The sequence below is a fragment of the Tachyglossus aculeatus genome, chromosome 1, assembly GCF_015852505.1.
Source record: "Tachyglossus aculeatus isolate mTacAcu1 chromosome 1, mTacAcu1.pri, whole genome shotgun sequence".
Classification (NCBI taxonomy): domain Eukaryota; kingdom Metazoa; phylum Chordata; class Mammalia; order Monotremata; family Tachyglossidae; genus Tachyglossus; species Tachyglossus aculeatus.
In genome coordinates, this window is record NC_052066.1 from 144,761,989 (window position 1) to 144,789,054 (window position 27,066).

Consider the following 27,066-nt stretch of genomic DNA (forward strand, 5'->3'; position numbering starts at 1 on the left):
CTGCCAAGCCATCCTAACCTCTCCACTTAATGCAAAAGATTAGGGAATCTAAGCGGCCTTTGAAACGTTTAGATAATTAGTGGACGTAGTAGTTAATGACAGAGTACTGAGAAGCACCATGGCCTAGTGGAAAGAGTACGGGCCTATGAGTCAGAAGGACCTGGATTCCAATCCCAGCTCTAACACTTAATAATAATAATAATAATAATGGCATTTATTAAGCACTTACTACGTGCAAAAGCACTGTTCTAAGCGCTGGGGAGGTTACAAGGTGATCAGGTTGTCCCACGTGAGGCTCACAGTCTTAATCCCCATTTTACAGATGAGGGAACTGAGGCCCAGAGAAGTGAAGTGATTTGCCCAAGTCACACAGCTGACAATTGGCAGAGCCGGCATTTGAACCCATGACCTCTGACTCCGAAGCCCGGGCTCTTTCCACTGAGCCACGCCGCTTCTCTGTAGCCTGTGTGACTTGCCTGGGTGACCTTGGGCGAATTGCTTAACTTCCCTGTGCCTTAATTACCTCATCTGCAAAGTGGGGATTAAGAGTGTGCGCCTCTTGTGGGATACGAATCGTGCCCAACCTAACTTGTACCTGATTGCACATTTATTCGACTTCTGATTTAACTGTGAAATGAGAGATGAGGGCTACTGGCTTATCTAAAGGGAGTAGGATCTTTCTCTGAATCTCTCAGTTCCTACACACTTAACAGGTTGCTTGAATACACTATTTAGGAGGGGAACTGTGGAGAAGCTCAATTACCCCCAGTGAAATTCAACAATGACAATTATAAGGATATGAACCTAAGAATGACTAGCTGCCCAACAGCACAGTCAAATATGTCATCCTTCAAATGTTTAACTTTGTCTTGGACTTTGACTAATTCTTTATTATAATCACCTCTCCTCCAAGAGGCCTTCCCTGATTACGCTCTCTTTTCCCCCGCTCCCTTTCCCTTCTGTGTCGTCTACACACTTTAATCTTTTAATCAATCAATCAATCAATCGTATTTATTGAGCGCTTACTATGTGCAGAGCACTGTACTAAGCGCTTGGGAAGTACAAATTGGCAACATATAGAGACAGTCCCTACCCAACAGTGGGCTCACAGTCTAAAAGGGGGAGACAGAGAACAAAACCAAACATACTAACTAAATAAAATAAATAGGATAGATATGTACAAGTAAAATAAATAAATAGAGTAATAAATATGTACAACCATATATACATATATACAGGTGCTGATTTAGATTGTGAGCCCACTGTTGGATAGGGACCGTCTCTATATGTTGCCAACTTGTACTTCCCAAGTGCTTAGTCCAGTGCTCTGCACACAGTAAGTGCTCAATAAATACGATTGATTGATTGATTGATTAATCTGTATCCTTTGGGATTTGGTATTCACCTCGCCCTCAGCCCTACAGCACTTATGTACATATCTGTAAGTCATTTATTTATGTTACTATCTGTCATCTCTCTAGACTGTAAGCTCATTGTGGCTAGGGACCTTGCCTTCCAACCCTGTTGTACTGTACTCTCCCAAGTGCTTAGTACAGTGCTATGCACACTGTAAGCGCTCAATAAATACCACTGATTGATTGATGTTGGGGACAGCTTCAGGCTGTTAGGAAATATTCATGTATTAGTAAATTCCAGTTTGAGAATTACCTACAGGATTCCAAATGATCACAAAATATACTGAAATAGTGTGTACTCTAAGATCTTTATTGATACCTTACCAAACTATTTTTGTGATGAAATCATATTTACTGAATACTACATTGCTTTGGTTTTTTATCATTTTTTATGGATTTATTAAGCTCTACTATGTGTCGGGCACTGTACTAAGCACTGGGGTAGATACGAGATAATCAGGCTGAACACAGTCCACGTCCCATATGGGGTTCACAGTCTTAATCCCCACTCCGCAGATGAGGGAATTGAGGCACAGAGAAGATAAGTGACTTCCGCATGGTCAGACAGCTGACAAATGGTGGAGCCGAGACTGGAAACCAGGTCCTCTGACTCCCAAGCCTGTGCTCTATCCAGTAGGCTACACTCCTTCTCAAAAATATTGAAATATTCAATTTTATAATTAAATTTAAAATATTTAACCTTCCAAAGTTAAATCAGGGGTGCTGCTGCCATTACTACTAGTGCCTTGCATTATTGCGTGATAATGCTTTTCAAATACTGGATTCACATTTTACGCTTTATATTGGCAGGGGACATGTCTACTCATTCTGTTGAATTGTACTCTCCTGTGCACTTAGTATAAACACCATTGATTGATTTATGCATTTAGTGTCCCTGAGGTATATAGAATCATGAGGCACGAACTGGGAGGAATTATATCAAGATATCCGGGTCAACTTTAAGTGACAAGTAGTGAGACGTCAAGACTGAACCCAGTCCCTGCTGAACAGACTGTTGCCAAATTAATCAATCAACTGATTGCATTTAATTGAGCGCTGCGTGCACAGCATTGTACTAAACCCTTGGGAGAATACAATATAAAAGAGTCAGTAGACAGGTTCCTTTCCCACAGCGAGCTTACAGTCTAGAGGACAAGCTTACATTGAGGATGTCTACCCACTCTCTCACCTTATATTACATTCCCCCTGCCCCCCTCCACCCCCACAGTAAGATTATTTTACCTGATCCACTGTTTGCAAGATCATTACAGTAAGTGGTAAATTCGTTTGCTTCCAGTCGTCTGTATTTCTCAACATATTCCATTTCAGGACTTTTTTGCTTAGAATCCCTAAAGGGAAGATTTAAAGTTATTATAACATTCTCACTAAAAAAAAAAAGCAATACTCTACCGAAAGGGACTGTGACAGAAGAGTTTTAGCAGTTTCTTAAACCACCAAGTGAAGCCTAAGAGGATAAGAGCACTTGACAAGCAATGGCAAAAAAAAATAGGTCAGAACACTTCGTAAGAACTGAAAAGATGAACTTTCCAAAAATACTTTGAGCAGGGAAGCATTATTAGTTTAGTCCTCTTTTGAATGGATTTACTATAAGCACAGACACAATATAGAACAAAGTGGCAGCCATCAAAGGTCTTGAGGAAAAAATGGTTTATTTTGATTTCTTCCTGGCAATCCTTAACACTCTGGGTTTGGCAGTAGTGGGGAGGGGGGAGAAGGACAGAGCCACCACATTTTCCCACTGAGGTAAAATGAAAGCATAGAGGTGCGGAGCACTGAACTAAGTCCTTGGGAGAGTACAATACAATGGAATTAGCAGACATGTTCCCTGATGCTCCTGATCAATCCAGATCCCAGATCCCATTTTCTTTCCCCTTTGGCCAGAACGGAAAAGAGTGCCAGGTCAGACTAGCCTCCATCACAATCACAAGAGTTTGTTTGGCCAGAAGCACATTCATTCATTCAATCGTAGTTTATTGAGTGCTTACTGAGTGCAAAGCACTGTACTGAGCACTTGGGAGAGTAAAATATAACAACAAACAGACCCATTCCTGGCACATTCATTCATTCATTCATTCAATCGTAGTTTATTGAGTGCTTACTGAGTGCAAAGCACTGTACTGAGCACTTGGGAGAGTACAATATACCAACAAACAGACCCATTCCTGCCCACAACGAGCTCACAGTCCAGAGGGGGAGGCAGACATTAATATAAAATAACTAAATAAATAGACATTAATATGAATCAAACATAGTCCCAAGTCCACCAGAAGCCCACAGTCAAGAAGCACAAAGACCTGGTGAAAGGAGAGCGTCAAACTGCTGTTCGACCTCCATACTACCTTACTGGCCCCCGGGGGAGAGCTGGCCTGCCGATGCCAACATTATCATCATCGATCGTATTTATTGAGCACTTACTATGTGCAGAGCACTGTACTAAGCGCTTGGGAAGTACAAATTGGCAACATATAGAGACAGTCCCTACCCAACAGTGGGCTCACAGTCTAAAAGGGGGAGACAGAGAACAAAACCAAACATACTAACAAAATAAAATAAATAGAATAGATATGTACAAATAAAATAAATAAATAGAGTAAAAAGATATGTACAAACATATATACATATATACAGGTGCTGTGGGGAAGGGAAGGAGGTAAGATGGGGGGGATGGAGAGGGGGACGAGGGGGAGAGGAAGGAAGGGGCAACAATCACTAAGCCAGAGGAAGATATCCTTCTCCCCGAGAAGCCACTGTGGACTGGACCCCTAAAGAACCGGGATCTAAATTCAGGACTTGGCAGCGTCCAAAAGACGGCTCTTGGGGAACAGATTTGGAGCCGATGATACTGTCCCATCTTGCCCCGTCCTGCTGCGTTAGGCCGCTCTTTTCAGTTCTCACAATTCTGTGAGCCCCATTAACATTTGTACTCTTAATAAGAAGAATTCAGCAAAGACACTTGTTTCCGAGACTCGTCTGTTCTGTCGCCAGGCCCCTCTCCCCATTTATCTCCCTCTCCCCACCTGTATATATGTATATATGTTGCCAATTTGTACTTCCCAAGAGCTTAGTACAGTGCTCTGCACATAGTAAGCGCTCAATAAATACGATTGATGATGATGATGATATATGTTTGTACATACTTATTACTCTATTTATCTATTTATTTTACTTGTACATATCTATTCTATTTATTTTATTTTGTTAGTATGTTTGGTTTTGTTCTCTGTCTCCCCCTTTGAGACTGTGAGCCCACTGTTGGGTAGGGACTGTCTCTATATGTTGCCAACTTGTACTTCCCAAGAGCTTAGTACAGTGCTCTGCACATAGTAAGCGCTCAATAAATACGATTGATGATGATGATGATATATGTTTGTACATACTTATTACTCTATTTATCTATTTATTTTACTTGTACATATCTATTCTATTTATTTTATTTTGTTAGTATGTTTGGTTTTGTTCTCTGTCTCCCCCTTTTAGACTGCGAGCCCACTGTCGGGTAGGGACTGTCTCTATATGTTGCCAAATTGTACTTCCCAAGCGCTTAGTACAGTGCTCTGCACACAGTAAGCGCTCAATAAATACGATTGATGATGATGATGATGATGATTTATAGTCTCAGATTGTGGCCCCTTTGACTGTGTCTTACTCCCACATCCCAGCACTTAGTTCAGTGCTCTGCAAACAGTAAACACTGAATTAAATACTGTTAAATTCAGGACACGTGAGAGGCGTTTAAATTGTGCTAAGCCCTGAGGAAACATCTAAGGATTTTCAATCAATCAATCACATTTATTGAGCGCTTACAATGTACAAAGCACTGTACTAAGCACTTGGGAGAGTACAATGGAGAAGCAGTGTGGCTCACTGGAAAGAGCACGGGCTTTGGAGTCAGAGGTCATGGGTTCAAATCCTGGCTCTGCCTATTGTCAGCTGTGTGACTTTGGGCAAGTCACTTCACTTCTCTGGGCCTCAGTTACCTCATCTGTAAAATGGGGATTAAGACTGTGAGCCCCCCGTGGGACAACCTGATCACTTCGTAACCTCCCCAGCGCTTAAAACAGTGCTTTGCACATGTAAGTGCTTAACAAATGCCATTATTATTATTATTTAAGGATTTTTAATCAATCACATTTATTGAGCGCTTAGAATGAACTGAGCACTGTACTAAGCACTTGGGAGAGTACAATAGAAGTAGCAGACATGTTCCCTGCCCAAACTGAGCTTACAGTCTAAAGGGGGAGAGGTCCAGTAACATGAATCAAACGTAGACCCTAGTCCACCAGAAGCCCACGGTCAAAAAGGGGTGGAGACGTCCAAAACACAGGGTCATAGGGGATTACTAATAATGATAACAATTTTGGTGTTTGTTAAAAGCTACATGCCAAGCATTGTACTCATACCCTAAAATCAGATCAGACACAATGTCCCCCTCTGGACTGTGAGCTTGTTGTGGGCAGGAATGGGTCTGTTTGTTGTCTGACCCTCACAGCCTAAGGCAGAAGGAGAACATACATTTAATCTCCACGTTAACAGGTGATGAAACTGAATAATAATAATAATGGCATTTTATTAAGCACTTACTATGTGCAAAGCACTGTTCTAAGCGCTGGGGAGGTTACAAGGTGATCAGGTTATCCCTCGGGGGGGCTCACAGTTTTACTCCCCATTTTACAGATGAGGGAACTGAGGCCCAGAGAAGTGAAGTGACTTGCCCAAAGTCACACAGCTGATAATTGGCGGAGCGGGGATTTGAACCCATGACTTCTGACTCTAAAGCCCGGGCTCTTTCCACTGAGCCATGCTGCTTCTCTAACTGAAGCCCAGAGAAGTCAGTGACTTGCCCGGGGTCACGCAGAAGACACGTGGCAGAGCTGGTGTTGGAACCCAAGTTTCCTGACTCCCTGTCTTGTTGTCTTTCCATCAGGCCACACTGCCTGAGGAAAAATAATTCAATAACCCCAAGAGTAATGGCGCATTGCGGTTAGAAGGGAATTATCTTCTGGCCCTTCACCACTCCCAGCAGGGCACCCCAAAAGCCTGTCACAACCTTCCCAACACTTTATTCTTCTATTTATTCTGTTCTATTTATACTTCTATTTATTTTATTTTGTTAGTATGTTTGGTTTTGTTCTCCGTCTCCCCCTTCTAGGCTGTGAGCCCGCTGTTGGGTAGGGACTGTCTCTATGTGTTGCCGACTTGTACTTCCCAAGCGCTTAGTACAGTGCTCTGCACACAGTAAGCGCTCAATAAATACGATTGATGGATTGATTGTTTGATTTAAAAGTTGGGAAAGGCAGCTATGACTCACCCGCCTCCGGAAGGTTGGTTCTTCTCCCTGGGGATGGTGGGTGACAGGAAGAGACAAAGAACGGCCACCCCGATCAACTGCCCTCCAACAGCCAAGGGTGCTGCTCTACGGATGGTGATGGGGTGCTCCCTACAGTCCCAAACATCTCTCTTTGACAGACCATCAATAAATATTTATTTATTTATTTTACTTGTACATATCTATTCTATTTATTTTATTTTGTTAGTATGTTTGGTTTTGTTCTCTGTCTCCCCCTTTTATAATGATGGCATTTATTAGGTGCTTACTATGTGCAAGGCACTGTTCTAAGCACTGGGGGGGATACAAGGTGATGAGGTTGTCCCACGTGGGGCTCACAGTCTTCATCCCCATTTTACAGATGAGGGAACTGAGGCACAGAGAAGTTAAGTGACTTGCCCAAAGTCACACAGCTGACAAGTGGCGGAGCTGGGATTTGAACCCATGACCTCTGACTCCAAAGCCCGGGCTCTTTTCCACTGATCCACGCTGCTGTGAGCCCACTGTTGGGTAGGGACTGTCTCTATATGTTGCCAACTTGTACTTCCCAAGCGCTTAGTACAGTGCTCTGCACACAGTAAGCGCTCAATAAATACGATTGATGATGTTGATGATGATGATGATGACCACCACACTCCCCACCTTCAAAGCCTTACTGAAAAGACATCTCCTGCCAGAGGTCTTCCCCGACTACGCCCTCATATCCTCTTCTCCCACTCCCTTCTGCATCGCCCAGGCACTTGGACTTATGTTGCCAACTTGTACTTCCCAAGCGCTTAGTACAGTGCTCTGCACGCAGTAAGCGCTCAATTAATACGATTGAATGAATGAATGAATGAATACCCCTCCCTCAGTCGCACAGTACTTCTGTATACATCCTTAATTCATATATTTATACTAGTGTCTGTCTCTCCCTCTAGACTGTAAACTCCTTGTGGGCAGGGAATATGTCTACCAACTTCATTGTATTGGACTCTCCCAAGCGCTTGCTATGGAAGCAGTAAAGAGAAGCAGCATGGCTTAGTGGATAGAGCACAGGCCTGGGAGACAGAAGGACCTGAGATCTAATCCCGGCGCTGCCATCTGTCTGCTGTGCGACCTTGGGGAAGTCACGTTGCTTCTCTGGGCTTCAGTTACCTCATCTGTAAAATGGGGACTAAGACTGTGAGCCCCATGTGGGACAGTCTTTCAGACTGTGAGCCCACTGTTGGGTAGGGACTGTCTCTATATGTTGCCAACTTGTACTTCCCAAGCGCTTAGTACAGTGTTCTGCACACAGTAAGCGCTCAATAAATACGATTGATGATGATGATGATGACAGGGACTGTGTCCAACCTGATTACTTTACATCTCCCCCAGGATTTAGAACAGTGAGTGCTTAACAAGTACCATAATTATTATAGTGCTGTGTACACAGTAAGCATTCAATAAATGATTGATTGATTTTTTACCTTTTCTCTTCTTACTCCCCTCCCTGAAAAAAGAAAGCTTCCTCTCCAAGTCCAGCCTTGGGTGGGACCTCCACCAATTATTATCTAACTGTTGGTACCTACCGACTTCATCTAAAGAATAATCAATCAGGTAGAGTCATAATCAATCAATCAATTGTATTTATTGACTGCTTACTGTGTGCAGAGAACTGTACTATAAAAGCTTGGGAATGAATAATGAAACAGAGTTGGTAGGTGCAATCTGAGCCCACGAGGAGCTTACCATCTATAGGGATGCTTGCAACCTTACACCACATCTTCCTTTTCACCTGGGCGTTCAATTGGAAATTTTATAAACACCACCTTCCTAATTTGGGGGCTAAGCGCAAAGTTGTTGACCCCCAAAGTTCCCAAAGGGAGGCAGCTACATTCACTAATCAGATGAGAAGCAGCGTAGCCTGGAGGAAAGCTCCACCACTTGTCTGCTGTGTGACCTTGGGCAAGTCACTTCATTTATTTATTTCACTTGTACATATCTATTCTATTTCTTTTATTTTGTTAATATGTTTTGTTTTGTTCTCTGTCTCCCCCTTGTAGACTGTGAGCCCACTGTTAGGTAGGGACCTTCTCTATATGTTGCCAACTTGGACGTCCCAAGTGCTTAGTACAGTGCTCTGCACACAGTAAGCGCTCAATAAATATGATTGATTGATTGATTTCTCCATGCCCCAGTTACCTCCTCTGTAAAACGGGGATTAAGTCTGAGCCCTGTGTGGGACAGGAACTGTGTCCAATGTGACTTCTTGTATCTCCCCCAGTGCTTAGTATGGTGCCTGGAACATAGTAAGCACTTTACTATAAAAAAAAGACAATTATAAATTATAAATTATAAAAAAGAGACAATTACTAAAGCATTTCATCAGTATGAAAGAGAAAGTACACAACCATGTCTTTTCAACAATGCGCAGTCATTTGAAAATAACCAAATACCAGCACCTTCAAACGTATGAGCATACAGCTAAATCTTCAATATGGCCAGGAGACAGAATTGCTCTCTTTAGTCAGTATTCATTATAATCAAAAATAATCCACCCTTTAACACGACTGCATTGAGAAAGGCTTTGTTTCCTCTCGCTAATAATGAGGTCAACTTTAAGCAAGGGTTTCACCGGTAATGACTTCATGTTCTGTCTCATCTGAAGGGATGTTCTGATGTTTACTAATGCCAACAGGATACAGTATAAATAATCCTACAGTCTATGGATTAAACTGATTATTTAAATCGCTTTTCAAATGTCAGCCTAGGTCAGACTGCATTTTCTGTTTACTTCCCACTAGGACTAACCCGTAAAACTGTGCAGCCACAACTCCTTTAACACTCTCTGTTAATATATCTAATAGTACTGGCTTGGGAGTCAGAGATCGTGGGTTCAAATCCCGGCTCTGCCGCTTGTCAGCTGTGTGACTTTGGGCAGGTCACTTAGCTTCTCTGTGCCTCAGTTCCCTCATCTGTAAAATGGGGATTGAAACTGCGAGCCCCAAGTGGGACAACCTGATCACCTTGTATCCTCCCCAGTGCTTAAAACAGTGCTTTGCACATAGTAAGTGCTTAACAAATGCCATTATTATTATTATCTAATAACAAAATCCTTCCAAACAACTATTTTAATGAGTGTAACAAAAAATGTTAAAAAATCTTATTAGTGCCTGTTCCATCTTCTCCAATAAACATTCTGTAAACTAAAATTGCCGTTGTATATAATGACTAAATAGAAGGAATGGAATTAGATGACGTTCATAAGAGCCTCTGAGAGCCTCCATTTCTGCTCTTATTTCCTAAAAAAGCAAAATGGGCCAATAATTTTCAAACAAGCCCCAGAGCTGAAACTGGAACAGTACATTTCCCATCCCACCAGAAAACAGTGGCATAAAAGGACATCCTTTTATGAGAAGCAGCGTGGCTCAGTGGAAAGAGCCCGGGCTTTGGAGTCCGAGGTCATGGGTTCAAATCCCGGCTCCGCCACTTGTCAGCTGGGTGACTTTGGGCAAGTCACTTCACTTCTCTGGGCCTCAGTTCCCTCATCTGGAAAATGGGGATGAATCCTGTGAGCCCTACGTGGGACAACCTGATCACCTTGTACCTCCCCAGTGCTTAGAACAGTGTTTTACACATAGTAAGCACTTAATAAATGCCATTATTATTATTATTATCCTCCATTGGTTCTTGGAAGAGTTGATCTGACAACTACTTCGTTGTGGGCAGGGAAAATGTCTTACCAACTCTGACATACTGTACTCTCCCAAGCGCTTAGTACAGAATTCTGCATACAGTAAGCACTCAGTAAATATGATTTTCTGATTAATTATACACACACACATTAATGTACAATAGGCACCAAGAAAATAGCCAGGCAATACCCCAGCACAAAAAAAAAGTGCTCCTCTTTTTGGTTGAATAAGGCCAGGTCCTTTAGTGCTTCCATCCCAGCCCCAACATAATTTATGTACCTATCCACAAATTAATTTCGTTATATTAATGTCCGTCTCCTCTCTAGACTTCAAGCTCCCTGTGAGCAGGGAATATGTTTACCAACCTTACTGTATGGTACTCTCCCAAGCGCTTGGAAAGAGTGCTCAGCAGACAGAAAGCACTCAATAAATACCAGTGATTAACTGACTGATCCCTGCCTAACTCAGTAAACATAACTATGTAAAATATTGAGAAAGCATATAAACTACATATCATGCAGGAATTCAGACATTTCCTTTTTTAGTGTTTTCAGGTTATCCATTTTACCCGAAAGCTACTAAATCAGAAAGAACTCATACTCATTTTACTAGAAACCTAAAGGAAAAGGTGTAGGCATCCCCACCCACCCAATAATAACAGTAATTGTGGTTTATTAAATGCTAAGCTATGTGCTAAGTGCTGGGGTAGATACAAGATCGGCAAGTCCCAAAAGGGGCTCACAGTCTAAGTAGGAGGAAGAACAGGTATTTGAATTCCCATTTTGCAGATGAGGGAACTGAGACAGAGAGAACTTAAGTAGCCTGCCCAAGGTCACACAGAAGGTAAGTGGCAGAGCCGGGACTGGAGCCCAAGTCCAGTTTCAAAAGCACCTTCCTAATTTGGGGGCTAAACGGCAGAGACGTAGACCCCCATACACAATTCCCCAAAGGAGGCAGCCACATTCACTGATTAAGTGAATGTGATAATAATATTATTATTGATATTATTATTACATTATAATAATAATTATAACCTACCTGCCTCTCACTTCCCCACCCCGAGGCAGCACAGCATAATTCTCGTAATCATGGCAGTGGAAATAATAATCATAATAATTGTATTTATTAGGCGCTTACTATGTGCAAAGCACTGTTCTAATAATAGACTTTTAGACTATGACTTTTAGACTGTGAGCCCAATGTTGGGTAGGGACTGTCTCTATATGTTGCCAATTTGTACTTCCCAAGCGCTTAGTACAGTGCTCTGCACATAGTAAGCGCTCAATAAATATGATTGATTGATTGATTGATTAATAATGGTATTTGTTGGGCACTTACTATGTGCGAAGCACTGTTCTGGGCGCTGGGCGGGAAACGAGGTGATCGGGTTGTCCCACATGGGGCTCGCAGTCTTCATCCCCATTTTACAGATGAGGGAACTGAGGCCCAGAGGAGTGAAGTGAGCCTGCTGTCGGGTAGGGACCGTCTCTATATGTTGCCAACTTGGACTTCCCAAGCGCTTAGTACAGTGCTCTGCACACACTTAGTACAGTGCTCTGCACACAGTGAGCGCTCAATAAATACGATAGAATGAATGAATGAATGAGAGTACAGTGCAACCGTAACTGTACAACTTGACACCCGTCCACATGTTTTGTTTTGTTGTCTGTCTCCCCCTTCTAGACCGTGAGCCCGCTGTTCTGTAGGGACCGTCTCTATATGTTGCCGACTTGTACTTCCCAAGCGCTTAGTACAGTGCTTTGCATGCAGTAAGCGCTCAATAAATACGATTGAATGAATGAATGAATTATATATAATATACTCTAATATATTATAATATTATATAATATATTTATTATATTATTTATTGTTATAATATAATAACTGTTATTATAATATTATTAAGATAATAATAATATTATTATTAGCAACATGGCCTAATGGGTAGAGCACAGGTCTAGGAGTAGAAGGACCTGGGTTCCAATCCCGGCTCCGCCACTTGTCTGCTGTGTGACCTTGGGCAAGTCGTTTCAGTTCTCTGGGCCTCAGTCCCCTCATCTGTAAAATGGGGATTAGGGCTGGGCGCCTCACGTAGGACAAGGACTGCGTCCAACCTGATCAGCTTGTCTCTATCCGAGCACTTAGTACAGTGCTTGGCACATACTAAGTGCCTAACGTGGATCAGTGGAAAGAGCCCAGGCTTGGGAGTCAGAGGTCATGGGTTCTAATCCCAGCTCCACCACTTGTCAGCTGTATGGCTTTGGGCAAGTCACTTGACTTCTCTGGGCTCAGTTACCTCATCTGTAAAATAGGGATTAAGACTGCGAGCCCCCCATGGGACAACCTGATCACCTTGTTACCTCCCCAGTGCTTAGAACAGTGCTTTGCACATAGTAAGTGCTTAATAAATGCCATCATCATCATTATTATTATTATTATTATCATTATTATTATTATTAGTATTATTATTAACAAATTCCATTTAAAAAAACTCATTCTCCCTCCTTCTTTGCCCCATGTAGGACTTGATTATCTAGTATCTACCCCAGCACTTAATACTTGGCACATAGGAAGCACTTCACAAATGCCACAATTATTATTATTACAAAACATCACCCCCATAATATAAACGGGGACATCTAGCTTTATTAATAGAGAAACCCGAAAATGAGTGCATGGAGGGGATTCATCTCCACTGAAGCATCCCATATGGCTCCTGATAGAGATCCAGGCCAGCTGGATAATCCATTTTTTCAAGAACAGAATCTCCTTCACATCCCACAAAGTCATTAAAATGATAAAAATCAAGGTCACAATTTTATTACCAAGCTTTAAGAAATACTTTTCCATATGGCTACATACGAACTACATGTAAAGGAAATCTGTATGACCATATTCAGTATGCACTGGACACTCTTTTTGTTTTTGTGATATTTGATAAGATATTTGATTTGATATTTTGATATTTGAGAAGCAGCATGGCTCAGTGGAAAATGCCAGGCTTTGGAGTCAGAGGTCATGGGTTCAAATCCCGGCTCCGCCACTTGTCAGCTGTGTGACTTTGGGCAAGTCACTTCACTTCTCTGGCCCTCAGTTCCCTCAGCTGTAAAATGGGGATGAAGACTGTGAGCCCCACGTGGGACACCCTGATCACCCTGTAACCTCCCCAGCGCTTAGAACAGTGCTTTGCACATAGTAAGCGCTTAATAAAGGCCATCATTATTATTATTATTATAAGTGCTCTCTTATTGTGTGCCAGACACTGAGGCAGATAGAATCTAATCAGATTGGATACAGTCTGTGACCCACAAGGAGCTCATGGTCTTAATCCCCATTTTACAGAAGAGGTAACTGAGGCACAGAGAAGTAAAATGACTTGCCCAAGGTGACACAGCAGACAAATGGCTGAGCTGGGATCAGAACACAGGTCCTTCTGACTTCCAGGCCCAAGCTCTATCCACTAGATTTCTCTCACTTTTTACAGAAAATAAAATTTCATTATCGTTTCTTAATTCTAATGGCCAACAAAATAAGCCCCAATATCTTCCTCATAGGGATCTTGTGTGCAAGGGTGTACCTATTCTTAATAGATGAAATTGCAGTAATAAAGTCAGTACAGAGAATATCTAATAGGGTACCTTTTCAAATGCACTCCACAGGAATATTTTTCTGAAGCTTAGTTTAAAATAATTTCAGTTACAAATGTTCAAGGGGGGAAAGCAGCAGCAACCAGAGACTTAACAAGAATCACTTTAATTCTATCAGAAAATTTGGCCCGGCAGATATGTCACTACAAAGCCAAATCCTTTTCTTTTTCACAGTTCCCTATACAATGCAATGTGAAAACCTGCCAGTTGAAGATAATGAAGCCTGACATCTGGAGTTTCCCTGGGTATAAGTAATATCAGTTTTAGTGATGACCATACACATCATTTTTTATGTTGTGTGACATTTCTGACTGGTTTACCAACCTCTGTTCCTTCAGAGTTCAAAGAAACATTTTAAGGAAAACAGAACTGGAAAAAAAGTCTTAAAATGGAGGGAAAACATCACCATGAAACAGGCAACACTACAGGGAATTAAACGGGGAAAGGGCTGCCTTCTTAGTTTGTATCAATAGGAAGAGCCAGATAACTGGAATAGAAAATCACTATTGAAGAGACCTTTAGGAAGTACAGTTTCTATTCCCAAATACAAATTTTAAAAGGGATAATTCCCCCGAATAATAAAAGGCTAGTATTTTAACTTGTTTTCAAAGAAAAATATTTTAGAGCCATTTAAGTTCTATTTTCTTTTTGTTTTGCCTTTACTTACTCATGATAATTTCAGAAACTACATTTCAAATGGCTTCCTTAAATGTCAAATGCCCTGAACTTGGTTACAAAATGAAAACATAACTCTTGTTTATTCAAATGAAAGTTAGAGTACCATTTGGTATTTTTTTTTATAAAAATCTCCTAAACCACTATCTTGCCAACATGCCTCGGCTCTTTTTGCTGAAGTAGATGAGCTTTCACAAATAGTTTCCTAATCAGGGAATACTGTCCCTTTTTCACCAAACATTAATAGTCAGGATTAATCTCATTTTCCTCCCTCAGATGAGTGACCTGGCTTCCAAATGACCTGAAAGTTCGGCTAGCGTATAAAAGCGACATGGCTATTTTTAGAGCGCTACAGATACAAAAATACAGCTCTAAACTGTGACCTACAGCTATGCACAGCAAAGCATCACATCATGCGACAGCCTTAACCTTAGCTAGGATCGCAACGGTAGTTGCCTCAGACTATCATTATTCATCTCACTCCCAGCGATACCTTTGGATGCATTAACTAACAAGCATCTGAATTTGTTGCCATCTTTTTTCAAACCGCTCCTGTAGGCAGATTGCCATGCAAAATAGACAGGAAACCTTAATATACTTCAAGGAAAAAAGGGTGCAGGGGTCAGAGTTATTTTTTGTTATTTCCCCTCTTATATAAGATGAATTAAGCGGCATCCTCTTCTACAGAAGACGACAAAGACATCACTCCCAATATAGAAAGTTAATTTAGTCCGCATTCAGCATAAATGGTTATGAGTAAGGCAGACTCAACCTTTCAACAGTGGACATCTTCGGAAAGGAGGCTATGCTGAAAGAAAATCTCAGCTTCAAACCAACTTTAACTTCTCAGCGTCGACCCACATCTTAAAAGTAACTGCAGAACAGGTAGGTTTTATTTTTCCTTTTATTTAACCAAAGCATAAATCCTAATTTTTTTTCATTTTAACTCTAGGAATTGATATTCCTATATATTTTTTAGAAATCAAACATAACTTTTTCAAAGCTTGATTAAATCTGAATCTTTCAATGGCAATAAAAGTAAAGACTTGACAAAAGTAGATCATTAGCCATGTTTACGGGGATGAAACCAGTATTGAAAATGTAACATTTCTTGCTAATAACTGAGCTAAGGAATTGGCAATGTAATCATTTACATACATTTGACCTTTTTAATATTACACAACAAAACATTTAAAACACATCCAAAATTCCAACCAATTCAACGTATAGCAACCAAATGCAAATTAGAAATAGATCAGAAGCAGCGTGGCTCAGTGGAAAGAGCTCGGGCTTTGGAGTCAGAGGTTATGGGTTCAAATCCCTGCTCCGCCAATTGTCAGCTGTGTGACTTTGGGCAAGTCACTTCACTTCTCTGGGCCTCAGTTACCTCATCTGTAAAATAGGGATTAAGACTGTGAGCCCCCCATGGGACAACCTGATCACCCTGTAACCTCCCCAGCGCTTAGAACAGTGCTTTGCACATAGTAAGCGCTTAATAAATGCCATTATTATTATTATTATTATTATCAGCAAGACCTGGGAAAATTTTAGGTTTTCTAATCAAATAATCGGAGAGGGTGACTTCTTTTTCCCCCCCCCACAGATTTAAAATGCCTCTTTTTAGCTGGATGAAATGGTCAAAAAGTGATTCCTTCAAACCCCCAAAATATCCGGGCTCGGATGTAGTAACTAAGACCTTGCTTCGTGAATTGAAATGGCATCTCAAAGAACGTGAGAGACTAGTGCAGGAGATAGAAGATGAACACAAAGTCAGAAAAAGTGGTGTGGATTACAACTGGCTGAAAAATGACCAGAACCCTCAAGCCGCTATCCCAGCTACAGAACAGAGACAGCTTGAAGTGCTTTGCTCACAAGTTCAACCTTGCCAAACAGGAACTATTCTAAGCAGGTAAATCTAAAGACTTTTTTCTTTACATTTGTAAATGTTGAATTTCTCCTCATGAATGAATGTTTCTGTGTAATTACTTGGACTACCCTAATACAAATTACTGAGCTATCTTTATCCATAAAAATAGCAATTCCGTAAATCCCAGGGTTTAACTGGAAGCATATTTCTGCTGTGGCTGTCTCTAGCTTAGAATCTGATTATTTTTTTTCTCGAAAGAAACAGCGCTTCCTTTTTTGGTGATAGTAGATTTCCAGAGAGCTGATTGTTCTGATAGCGCAGCTATTTAACATTAGCAAGTTCAATGCTTGGGAATGATTAATTTTTACTTCAATCCTGTAAACGCCTCAGGAGTAGACAGTGCTCTTATCTTCATCTGTAAAATGGGGATTAAAACTGTAAGCCCCATGTGGGACAACCTGATTACCTTGTATCTACCCCAGCGCTTAGAACAGTGCTTTGCACATAGTAAGCACTTAATAAATGCCATTATTATTATTACTATTATTATTCATTGTACTCTCCCAAGCACTTATACAGTGCTCTCTAAATGCCAGGTTTATTCATGTTATTAAATGAATGACTGTGATCTGCTTGTTTCTAACCCAGTGCTTAGTACAGTCTTTGGTACCTAGAAAGCACTTAAATACCACAATTATCATTATTATTGTCATTATTAAAGAAAAATCTCAACAACTTATGATATTTTGATACTTTTGTTAAATGACTAAAGGCGGCCTTTCCCATCTCCTTACATAATTAAGTTTAGGCAAAGTCATTATCATTTTTCTTGCGGTGAGCACCTGTCTTACCCAGAAATCTTCCCCAAAAAAGATTTTTTGAAGTTTCCTAGGCCCAAACAGAAAGAATGGAAATGAATCATTATTCTCTTTGCCCAGCATGATTTCAGGTCAAAGTTAGTTTAAATTTAAATCTAATTAAGTAGATAGCGTAACAGAAAAGAAAACACTCAAAACATTCAACTTTTAGATCTCTCAATTTTTTTTATTTATTTATTTTGGAGTTGAAAATCAGATACATTTTCGTAAGGGATTTAAACAAAGGGAAAAGAAGGGAGAAGAAAAACAAGCTTTTGTTGTGGAATCCTGAGGAGAAACAGATTTCAATGCTCTTTTTTTCTCCCTAGATTTAGAGAAGTTTTGGCAGAAAATGATGTCTTGCCATGGGAAATAGTCTACATCTTCAAGCAGGTGGTAAAAGATTTTCTAACCAATGGTGAGAAAGAGAAGCAACAAGAGCAATTGGAAGATGTATGGCATAAAAATGGCTCGGCACATTTCACAATGCCAGGGGAAAGCTGTAAAAAGTCAGACAAAGATGAAATCCCTACTGTTTCACGTTTTGTTGACAAAAACACACAGAGTACGTTTCCAACTTTTTCCCACAGAATCTGGAACTTGCCATATTACTACCCATCAAGTTAAAGTATTCATCATCATACAGATATTTGCATTCTTCTAATAGTAATATCTGATCCCAGAGTACAAAAGAAAATCCTAAGAATGAGACAGAACCTTATGTTTCCCTTTGTGGCTAGGTTGGAAGTCTAAATTAATTTTTTTGCTTGTGTATGTGTGTGGTGCATTTTAACTTTTCTACTAGAGTGTTCTGAAGATGCAATGCTTTCACTTAGAAATGTCTTTTTAACCGAAAAAAACTTTTTTGAGAAAATGTTTGAACTATTTCCTTATTTTTAATGTACTTCTAGCATACTGTGAAATCTAAGAACCAAATTAAGGGGTGACTTTGGATATTTCAAAATGTAATAACTTCAGAGATGTTATTGGGCAGTAGATACTTTATTTTTATTAATTTTAGTCTTCTAAACTATGTATAGAAATAAAAAAATTAGTGAAAATCAATACAGTATTAGAACAACATATGAGCTGAAAGTCTTTGCAACTCCAAAATTTGTGATTAAAGCCTAAAATCATCACATTTCTGATTTTTGCATTTGTTCAGATTCTGAGACGCAAAGTGTAATTTCTATCATTTTTTTAGATTAGTCAGGCAAGTGGAAAGCGTTTGGCTGTCCATTTGTATTAGCAGTTCTTGGGCCCTTCTATCTTCTTGTACAAAGTTTTTTCACTGCTCATTTGAAACCAATTCATTCATTCATTCAATTGTATTTATTGAGCACTTCCTGTGTACAGAGCACTGTGCTAAGCGCTTGGGAAGTACAAGTCGGCAACAGATAGAGACGGTCCCTACCCAACAACAGGCTCACAGTCTAGAAGGGGGAGATAACCACTGCATAACAACCTTTAATTTTTTAACAGTGATTCAGTTTCCAAGTAATTCTATCAGAAAGGTAGAGACGATGTTTAATCATATACAGAGGAATATCTTTAAAAAATAAAACTAAATAATGAGCTAGAATATTAACCATTCAAGAATGCAGAACTGGGGTGTGGGGGTAGAAGCAGGGAGGTGGAATACAGTGTGGGTCCTGTAGAAGGAAAAAAAAATATCAAAAAGCCTGGATCTTTCCTTCCCATTTCTTCTTCTCCACCTGTCTTTAAAAATTTAGTTTTGCCTAGCTTAAATATCAATTAGCTTGCTTTATTCCCCAAGAAAATATGCATATCCCCCTCAAGATCATGCCAAGCTGGTAGGTAGACTGTGAGCCCACTTTTGGGTAGGGACAGTCTCTATATGTTGCCAATTTGTACTTCCCAAGCGCTTAGTACAGTGCTCTGCACATAGTAAGCGCTCAATAAATACGATTGATGATGATGATGAGGTAGTATGGTAATGGCCAAAAATCCAACACTGGATGAAAGTGGGATAGGGACCAAATTCTGTCAGCCACTGCTGCATTTGGGAAGGAATGCAGGATCGATTCCATTTGGGACTGTCAGGAGAGGGAGAAGGGAGCAAAGGTAAATGTCGGTGAGGGAAAAAAAAACAATTTTAAGGGTTGAAGAAATGTCAGAAACTCCAGCTCTAAGTTAAATACTGGAACACCACACCACTCCATGCAATTCAAGTAAGTAGGAAATGTCTGAAGTAAACTATGACCCAAAGCCCTTCACTGGACCCGCAGAACTAGGATCAATTGTACTTATAATAATAATAATAATAATAATAATGGCATTTGTTAAGCACTTACTATATGCAAAGCACTGTTCTAAGAAGTGGGGAGAATATGATCAGGTTGTCCCATGTGGGGCTCACAGTCTTAATCCCTATTTTACAGATGAGAGAACTGAGGCACAGAGAAGTTAAGTGACTTGCCCAAAGTAACACAGCTGACAAGTGGCAGAGCTGGAATTAGAACCCATGACCTCTGACTCCCAAGCCCGTGCTCATTCCACTGAGACACGCTGTGTTGGTAGACAAAACCCCTGTCCACGAGAAACTTAGTCTAGAAGGGGAGACGGATATTAAAATCAATTACAGACATGTACATAAGGGCAGTGGGGCTGAGGTTGGTGAGATTATCAAGTGTTTATTAATATTATTATTATTTGTTAAGCGCTTAACGTGTGCCAGGCACTGTACTGAGCGCTGGGGATACAAGCAAATCCGGTTGGACACAGTCTCCCTCCCATATGGGGCTCACAATCTTAATCCCCATTTTACAGATGAGGAAATTGATGCCCAGAGAAGCCAAGTGGCTTGCCCAAAGTCACACAGCAGAGAAGTGGCGGGGCTGGGATTAGAACCTATGCGCTCCACCATGCTGCTACAAATCCTAGGGCATGGGAGACACAGAAGGGAGAGGGAGAGGGAAATGAGGGATTAGTCAGGGAAGGCCTTTTGGAGAAGATGTGATTTTAACTGAGGCTTGGAAGGTTGGGAGAATGGTTGCCTGTCACATGACAATATGCAAACTGTAGACACTTTGTCAAAGACTGTCCATTGACTGAAAATACCCACTCTCACTGTCCTATGCATTCTCTGAATAGACTGCAAATTCTAAACTGTAAGTTCCCTCAAGACTGTAAGCACGTTGTGGGCAGGGAATGGGTCTGTTCTAGTCATTCATTCAATCTCATTGACTGAGCGCTTACTGTGTGCAGAACACTGTACTAAGCGCTTGGAAAGTACAATTCAGCAACAGAGACAATCCCTTGCCCAACAACGGGCTCACAGTCTAGAAGACATACTGTTGTGATGTACTTTCCCAAGCGCTTAGTACGGTGCCCTGCACACCGTAAGCGCTCAATAAATTTGATTGATTGGAAGTGAGACTAGCCTCCGCCAAAAAGCGCTCAATAAATTTGATTGATTGGAAGTGAGACTAGCTTACACCAAAAAGATATTGTATACAGGCACAAAGAGATATCGTACACAGGTTAACAAAGACGTTATACACATACAGAGTTGTCCTTTGGTTCACAGACGACACTTCCAATGGTGAAGCCAAATCCATAAGCAGGAGGGTCGATGAAAGAATCAATTCCCCAATTACACACTGTCCATGAAAAATACAGCAGGCCACCTTTCCTGGACTCTCGCCATTCATAGCAGACATTTATCAGACACCAGTGGATAAAGCGCAACATGGAGATGACACCTCCGATGGTGAAGCCAAATCCATGAGCACGAGTGTCGATGAAAGAATCAATTCCCCCTTTACACTCTGTCCATGGAAAAATACGGCAGGCCACCTTTTCTGGACTCTTGCCATTCACAGCAGACATTTATCAGACACCAACGGATAAAGCAAAACACGAGCTTGAACTGTTTTGGGAATAGCCGTGATGGCTTAAACTGAGTCAGCCGTCTCGCTCAATCCCTGAGTGCCCAACGGCACTCTTGGCGAGACAACTGATAAGGAGAATTGGTGCCATCCAGGGATCGTGGACCAGAATATCTTTGATACCTTATCGGCAGGCCCCCCGGGGCCCAAATGAATAAGCAGTCATGATGTACGACATTCTGGCTCAGTGGGGGTTGTGCGGCCGGTGAGTTTTCCACATCTGGGCAAAACACAGGGGGAACGCTAAAACAAGAAACAAAATCAAAACCTCAACAAGGAAAAGCAGAAGCAAGGTAGGGGCAGGGAGCAATCTGATTTAAGAGCAATCAGAAAAAGGCAGGAGCAATAAAGCAGAGCATATGCAGGAGGGCTGGGTTTTTGTAAATGGTACCTGTTAAGCGCTTACTATGTGCCAGGCGCTGTACGAAGCACTAGGGCAGAAATAAGATAATTAGGTTGGACCCAGTCCATATCCCACGTGGGGCTCACAGTCTTAATCCCCATTTTACAGATGAGGTCACTGAAGCACAGAAAAGTTAAGTGACTTGCCTATGGTCACAGCAGACAAGTGGCGGAGCCGGGATGGGGACCCCAGGTCCTTCTGGTTCCCAGGCCCGGGCTCTATCCACTAGACCATACTGCTTCTCTGTAATCTCTGGAATTAGTACAGCGTTGAAACGAAAAGTGAAATCGGAAGATGGCATAACTGCTTTCCCCTATTCCAACTATTCCTAACATGTTTCTTCCAACACAAGAAATGCTTTCCCTTTAAATTATAAAGATGTCAAAAGATGCAGCAAAACAGACAACGCAAAAGGAACTCAGTAATCTGTCGAAGTTTGGAGGCATCTGCCTCCCTTATTTGCAATAAATCAGGATAATAGACACAAAAGTCACTTCAATTCTCTGTGCCTTGGTTACCTCATCTGTAAAATGGGGAGTAAGACTGTGAGCTCCATGTGGGATGTGGATTGTATCCTATCTGATACAATCGCTTAGTGCAATGCCTGGCACACAGTAAGTGCTTAACAAATACCATAGAAAAAAGGCTATTAACTGCGCACAGTGTTCCACTTAGTTTTTAAGCCTGCTGGGTGAGGGTTGGAGGTTGTGAAGTAATACAAATAAAGAAGTTGGGGAATGATGGAGATGTGTTGCAGGATGCTCAAAGAATTCTGGAAGAGGTGTGTTACAGGAGGGTAGAACTGGAGAGATTGAGGTACAGAGAGCCTTGAAGCGGAAAAATGAAAAAAATCACAGGGAATTCAGGAGAGATTCGGAATAACATTATTCCACATAACCCACCCCCTCTCAGGGTCACAACCTGGGGAGTTCCCAGTATTCTACCAGTCTCAACTACAGGAGGGAGAGTCAGGCAGAGGCATATCCATTCCACTCCTAGCTTGGGTAGGGGCTAGCAAGTGGAAGGCAATTTGCTAAAACTCACCCCTGGGGCATCCTAGTTCCCCCACTGGGGTAGATAATAATAATAATAATAATAATAATAATAATAATAATAATAATAATAATGGCATCTATTAAGCGCTTGCTATGTGCAAAGCCCTGTTCTAAGCACTGGGGAGGTTACAAGGTGATCGGGCTGTCCCACGGTGGGCTCACAGTTTCAATCCCCATTTGACAGATGAGGTCACTGAGGTCCAGAGAAGCGAAGTGACTTGCCCAAAGTCACACAACTGACACTTGGCAGAGGCAGGATTTGAACCCATGACCTCTGACTCCAAAAGCCTGTGCTCTTGCCACTGAGCCACGCGATGGTGAAGGGACCCGGTCCCGGCTCGGGCCCAAAGCCCAGATACGGGGCTGGTTGCCCACATCCCAGCCCGGGGCCTTTGGCCCTGTGCAGGACTGCCTTTCGCAGGCCCTTTCCAGGACGCTGTTGGCAGTGGATCCCCAGATCCCGGTGGGATCCTGACTTTGGGAAGCACCGGTGATGAGTGTCCGGACTCCCACTACCCCTCGTGCTTTTCTGGTGAACAAAGCAGAGGGGACTTTCTCTTTATGTTGCCAGCTTGTACTTCCCAAGCGCTTAGTCCAGTGCTCTGCACACAGTAAGCGCTCAATAAATACGGTTGATTGATTGATTGATTGCTACAACTCAAAACTCACCTGTGCTGGGCAGCAGCGGCATGGGAGCGAATCGAGGATGGAGACTCGAGTTGACTGCGTGGAAGGTGGCAATGGTAAACCCCTCGTGAATTTTTACCGAGAAAACGCTACGGTTACACTACCGGAATGACTGCGGATGGAGGTGGGGCGTCCTGGGAGAGATGTGTCCACGGCGTCGCTATGGGTCGAAGACAACTCGATGGCATAAGACAAGGCAAGACGTAATCCACAGAAAGTGAATGCCAAGGGACTGATCTAACAGGGCGGGTAGTACAGGAGGGAACAAGATGGTACCAACTGGGTCACAAGGGCCTGGCAGAAGCTGGCATAGACAGCATTCCCATCGCTCTGGAGACTGAACAACCTCTTGCCTCCCCTTCAGATGCAGTGAAGGATATATAAGCTATATAAGCCACACACAAAAACTATATATTATAAATGGTTTAATTATATTAATGTCTTTCTCCCCCACTAGACTGCAAGCTCCATGTGGGCAGGGAACGTGTCTGCCAACTCCGTTTTATTGTACACTCTCAAGTGCTTGGTACAGTGCTCTGATCGTAGTAAATGCTCAATAAACACCATTGAGGAGGATGATATCACAATATACCCGTAGTGGATAAGGTATGGTAGCAAATAAATAAGCCTTGCCACTCACCTCACTGCATTAATAAAATTTTTACCTACATTTCAGATCTGGAGAAACTGGTTATCGTTCCCAAACAGGCACCATGGTTTGGTGTACAGCAGACGGTATTCGCACCCGCACTGTGCACGGGGAACGTGTCGACCAACTGTGTTGTGTTATACTCTCCCAAGCACTTAGTACAGCGCTCTGCACGCAGTTAAGTGCTCAATAAATACCACTGATTGGGTCTATTTGTTTCTCCAAAAACACTGGGTCTATCAGTTTTCAGAATGAAAGGTGAGTAGGTAAGGCCATTTATGTTTCCAAATCTCAGATGTATTATTATTTTTATTGTGGCATTTGTTAAGTGGAGGGACTTGGGGGGTGGGAGATAACCGTGACGATTAACTGGAGGGGGTGGTAGAGGCGGATGACGTGGGCTTCAAAGGAAGGGAAAGAGAGGGATGAGGGAGGTGGGATGGTTCAAAAGCAGCACTGGGGAGCAAGAAGGAAGCTAACTCCTACAACTTTCCCCCTCCTACGCCCAAGAGAGGGGCAGGGGAGACCATGTTATCTGTAGAAAGTTAGGTTTCAGTGACGGTGAAGAGGAGCAGCGATTGGGTCAGGAACAGGTCAAGGAGAAAGGGAAGCTTTACCAGGATGGAGCGGGGATTCCACAGGCTGCCCGTGGCTGAGGCTGTAAGGAGGGTACAGCAGACAAAGGGGACTTTGTGAAGGCTAGGAAAGAGTTGGATGGGACTTATAAACTTATAATAGCATTTATTAAGCGCTTACTATGTGCAAAGCACTGTTCTAAGCACTGGGGAGTTTCCAAAGTGATCAGGTTGCCCCACGTGGGGCTCACAGTCTTAATCCCCATTTTACAGATGAGGAAACTGAGGCCCAGAGAAGTTAAGTGACTTGCCCAAGGTCACACAGCTGACAGTTGGCAGAGCTGGGATTTGAACCCAGGCCTCTGACTCCAAAGCCCGGGTTCTTTCCACTGAGCCATGCTTCTTCTCTACTGGGACTGAGTTGATGGGGACAGTTTCGGGGGGGCAGGGGAGCGCTGGTTTTCTTAATGGCATTTAAGCACTTACTATGCGTCAAACACTGTCCTAAACGCTGGGGTAGAGCTTGTAAAGGGCAGGGGGAAGGGACGGCTTGGACGAAGGGGGTTGAGGAGGCGGTGATGGGAAGGAAGATGAAGGGGGTTGGGGGGACTTGCTGAAGTCAGATCAATTTACGGGTTATAGGCGAGCTAGTCGGCAACAATAACAGCTTAATCTGGTGGTTCCGTGGACTAACTGCTGAACTGAATGTGGTCCTTGGGTCTTTGAGGATAAAGAGGGGAATGTCTAGGAGTACCCAGGCAGCGCTGGTACGTAAAGAGGGCCGGATGTTTTAGACTGTGAGCCCACTGTTGGGTAGGGACTGTCTCTATATGTTGCCAATTTGTACTTCCCAAGCGCTTAGTACAGCGCTCTGCACATAGTGAGCGCTCAATAAATACGATTGATGATGATGATGATGATGTTTGATAGCAGGGCGTCAGGACACCCCACCTGTTCTTTGCCCTCCGCGGGATGGCCACTTCTCGCCAACTCGAGGCCAACAGGCATCGGCCCGCCTCCCTCGCAGACAGTGCTCAGGATCCTCTCTCTGAGGGGATCCGTCATTTATTCTATTTGTAATTTATTATTCAGGCATATTAACGTCCGTCTCCCCCCTCCACACTGTGAGCTCGTTGTGGGCAGGGAATGTGTCTGTTATTGTTGTACTGTACTCTCCCAAGTGCTTCGTGGGGTGCTCTGTACACAGTAAATGCTCAATACAATTGAATGAGTGAGGGGGAGGAAGGGCCGATCTCTCTGCCTGGCTCACTCCTGGCTGGTGCTCAGGATCTCTCTCTGAGGGGATCCGTCATTTATTATATCTGTAATTTACTATTCACGTATATCAACATCTGTCTCCCCCTCTACACTGTGAGCTCGCTGTGGGCAGGGAATGTGTCGACTATTGTTGTACTGTACTCTCCCAAGTGCTTAGTGCGGTGCTCCGCACACAGTATGTGCTCAATAAATACGACCGAACAAATGAGGGAGAGGAAGGGGCAATCTCTCTGCCCGGCTCCCTCCCGGCTGGTGCTCAGGATCCTCCCTCTGATGGGGAGGAAGGGGCGATCTCACAACGGTGGGCCTCATATCTGGAGCCAGCTCTGCAGAAAGTGTAGCACCAAGGGCGAAAGTCACCCCCCCCACCACCCGCTCCCCGATTCAAAACCTTATTGAAGTCACACCACCTCTTGGAGGCCTTCCCTGACTAAGCCTTCTTTTCCTCTTCTCCCACTCCCTTCCAAGTCACCCTGACTTGCTCCCTTTACTCATCCCCCCTCACTGCCCACTGCACTTATGCCCATATTATTATTATCATCATTATTACTATCAAGTACTGTCATTTCCAATTCATAGTGACTCAATGGATATACTTTCTCCAGATCGTCCTGAATCCTGCCACGACCCTTAACCTTTCTAACGATCCTTCAGTTATCATTGTTATGGTCTCTAACCACCGAGCTGCCAGTCTGCCTCGTCCACGTTTTCCCAGGACCTTTCCTAACATTAGTGTCTTCTCCAGAGAATCAGTCCTCCTGATTGTGTGTCCAAAATATGCTAATCATAGGCTAGGCGAGTCATTTGGCCTCCCTATGACCATGCCTAAAATTTATGTATTTATATTAACGTCTATCATCATCATCAATCGTATTTATTGAGCGCTTACTGTGTGCAGAGCACTGTACTAAGCGCTTGGGAAGAGACTGTAAGCTCGTTGTGGGCAGGGAATCTGTTTATCATTGTACTGTCCTCTCCCGAGCACTTAGTACTCGCTGAGTACTCACTTCTCACCGTGTCTCGTACTCACCTGTCCCGCTG

The 27,066-nt window shown here is 42.6% G+C and overlaps 2 protein-coding genes across 4 annotated transcripts in view; one reads left to right on the forward strand and one right to left on the reverse strand.

Annotated features, from left to right (window-relative positions):
* Positions 1–27,066, reverse strand: part of TDRD9 (tudor domain containing 9) — a 125,264-nt gene that overhangs the window by 93,918 nt on the left and 4,280 nt on the right. For both annotated transcript variants that reach the window (XM_038743285.1, XM_038743284.1), the window contains exon 2: positions 2,658–2,764. In XM_038743285.1, the coding sequence (XP_038599213.1) occupies positions 2,658–2,764 (107 nt within the window). The remainder of the gene's footprint in view (positions 1–2,657; positions 2,765–27,066) is intronic.
* Positions 15,208–18,548, forward strand: RD3L (RD3 like). 2 transcript variants are annotated; one of them, XM_038743286.1, is made up of 3 exons: positions 15,208–15,628; positions 16,347–16,652; positions 17,797–18,548. In XM_038743286.1, exons 2-3 carry the CDS (start codon positions 16,354–16,356, stop codon positions 18,092–18,094), a joined length of 597 nt encoding a protein of 198 aa, XP_038599214.1. In that variant the 5' UTR covers positions 15,208–15,628; positions 16,347–16,353; the 3' UTR covers positions 18,095–18,548. The 2 variants fall into 2 exon arrangements, with proteins under 2 accessions (XP_038599214.1, XP_038599215.1); XM_038743287.1 differs by having other exon boundaries at positions 16,368–16,652.

Bases quoted from the DNA above. Each gene is read 5' to 3' on its own strand.
- RD3L (XM_038743286.1), top strand. From the start codon at position 16,354: ATGCCTCTTTTTAGCTGGATGAAATGGTCAAAAAGTGATTCCTTCAAA. The intron at 16,653-17,796 runs GTAAATCTAAAG...TTTTCTCCCTAG, and splicing joins ACAGGAACTATTCTAAGCAG to ATTTAGAGAAGTTTTGGCAG.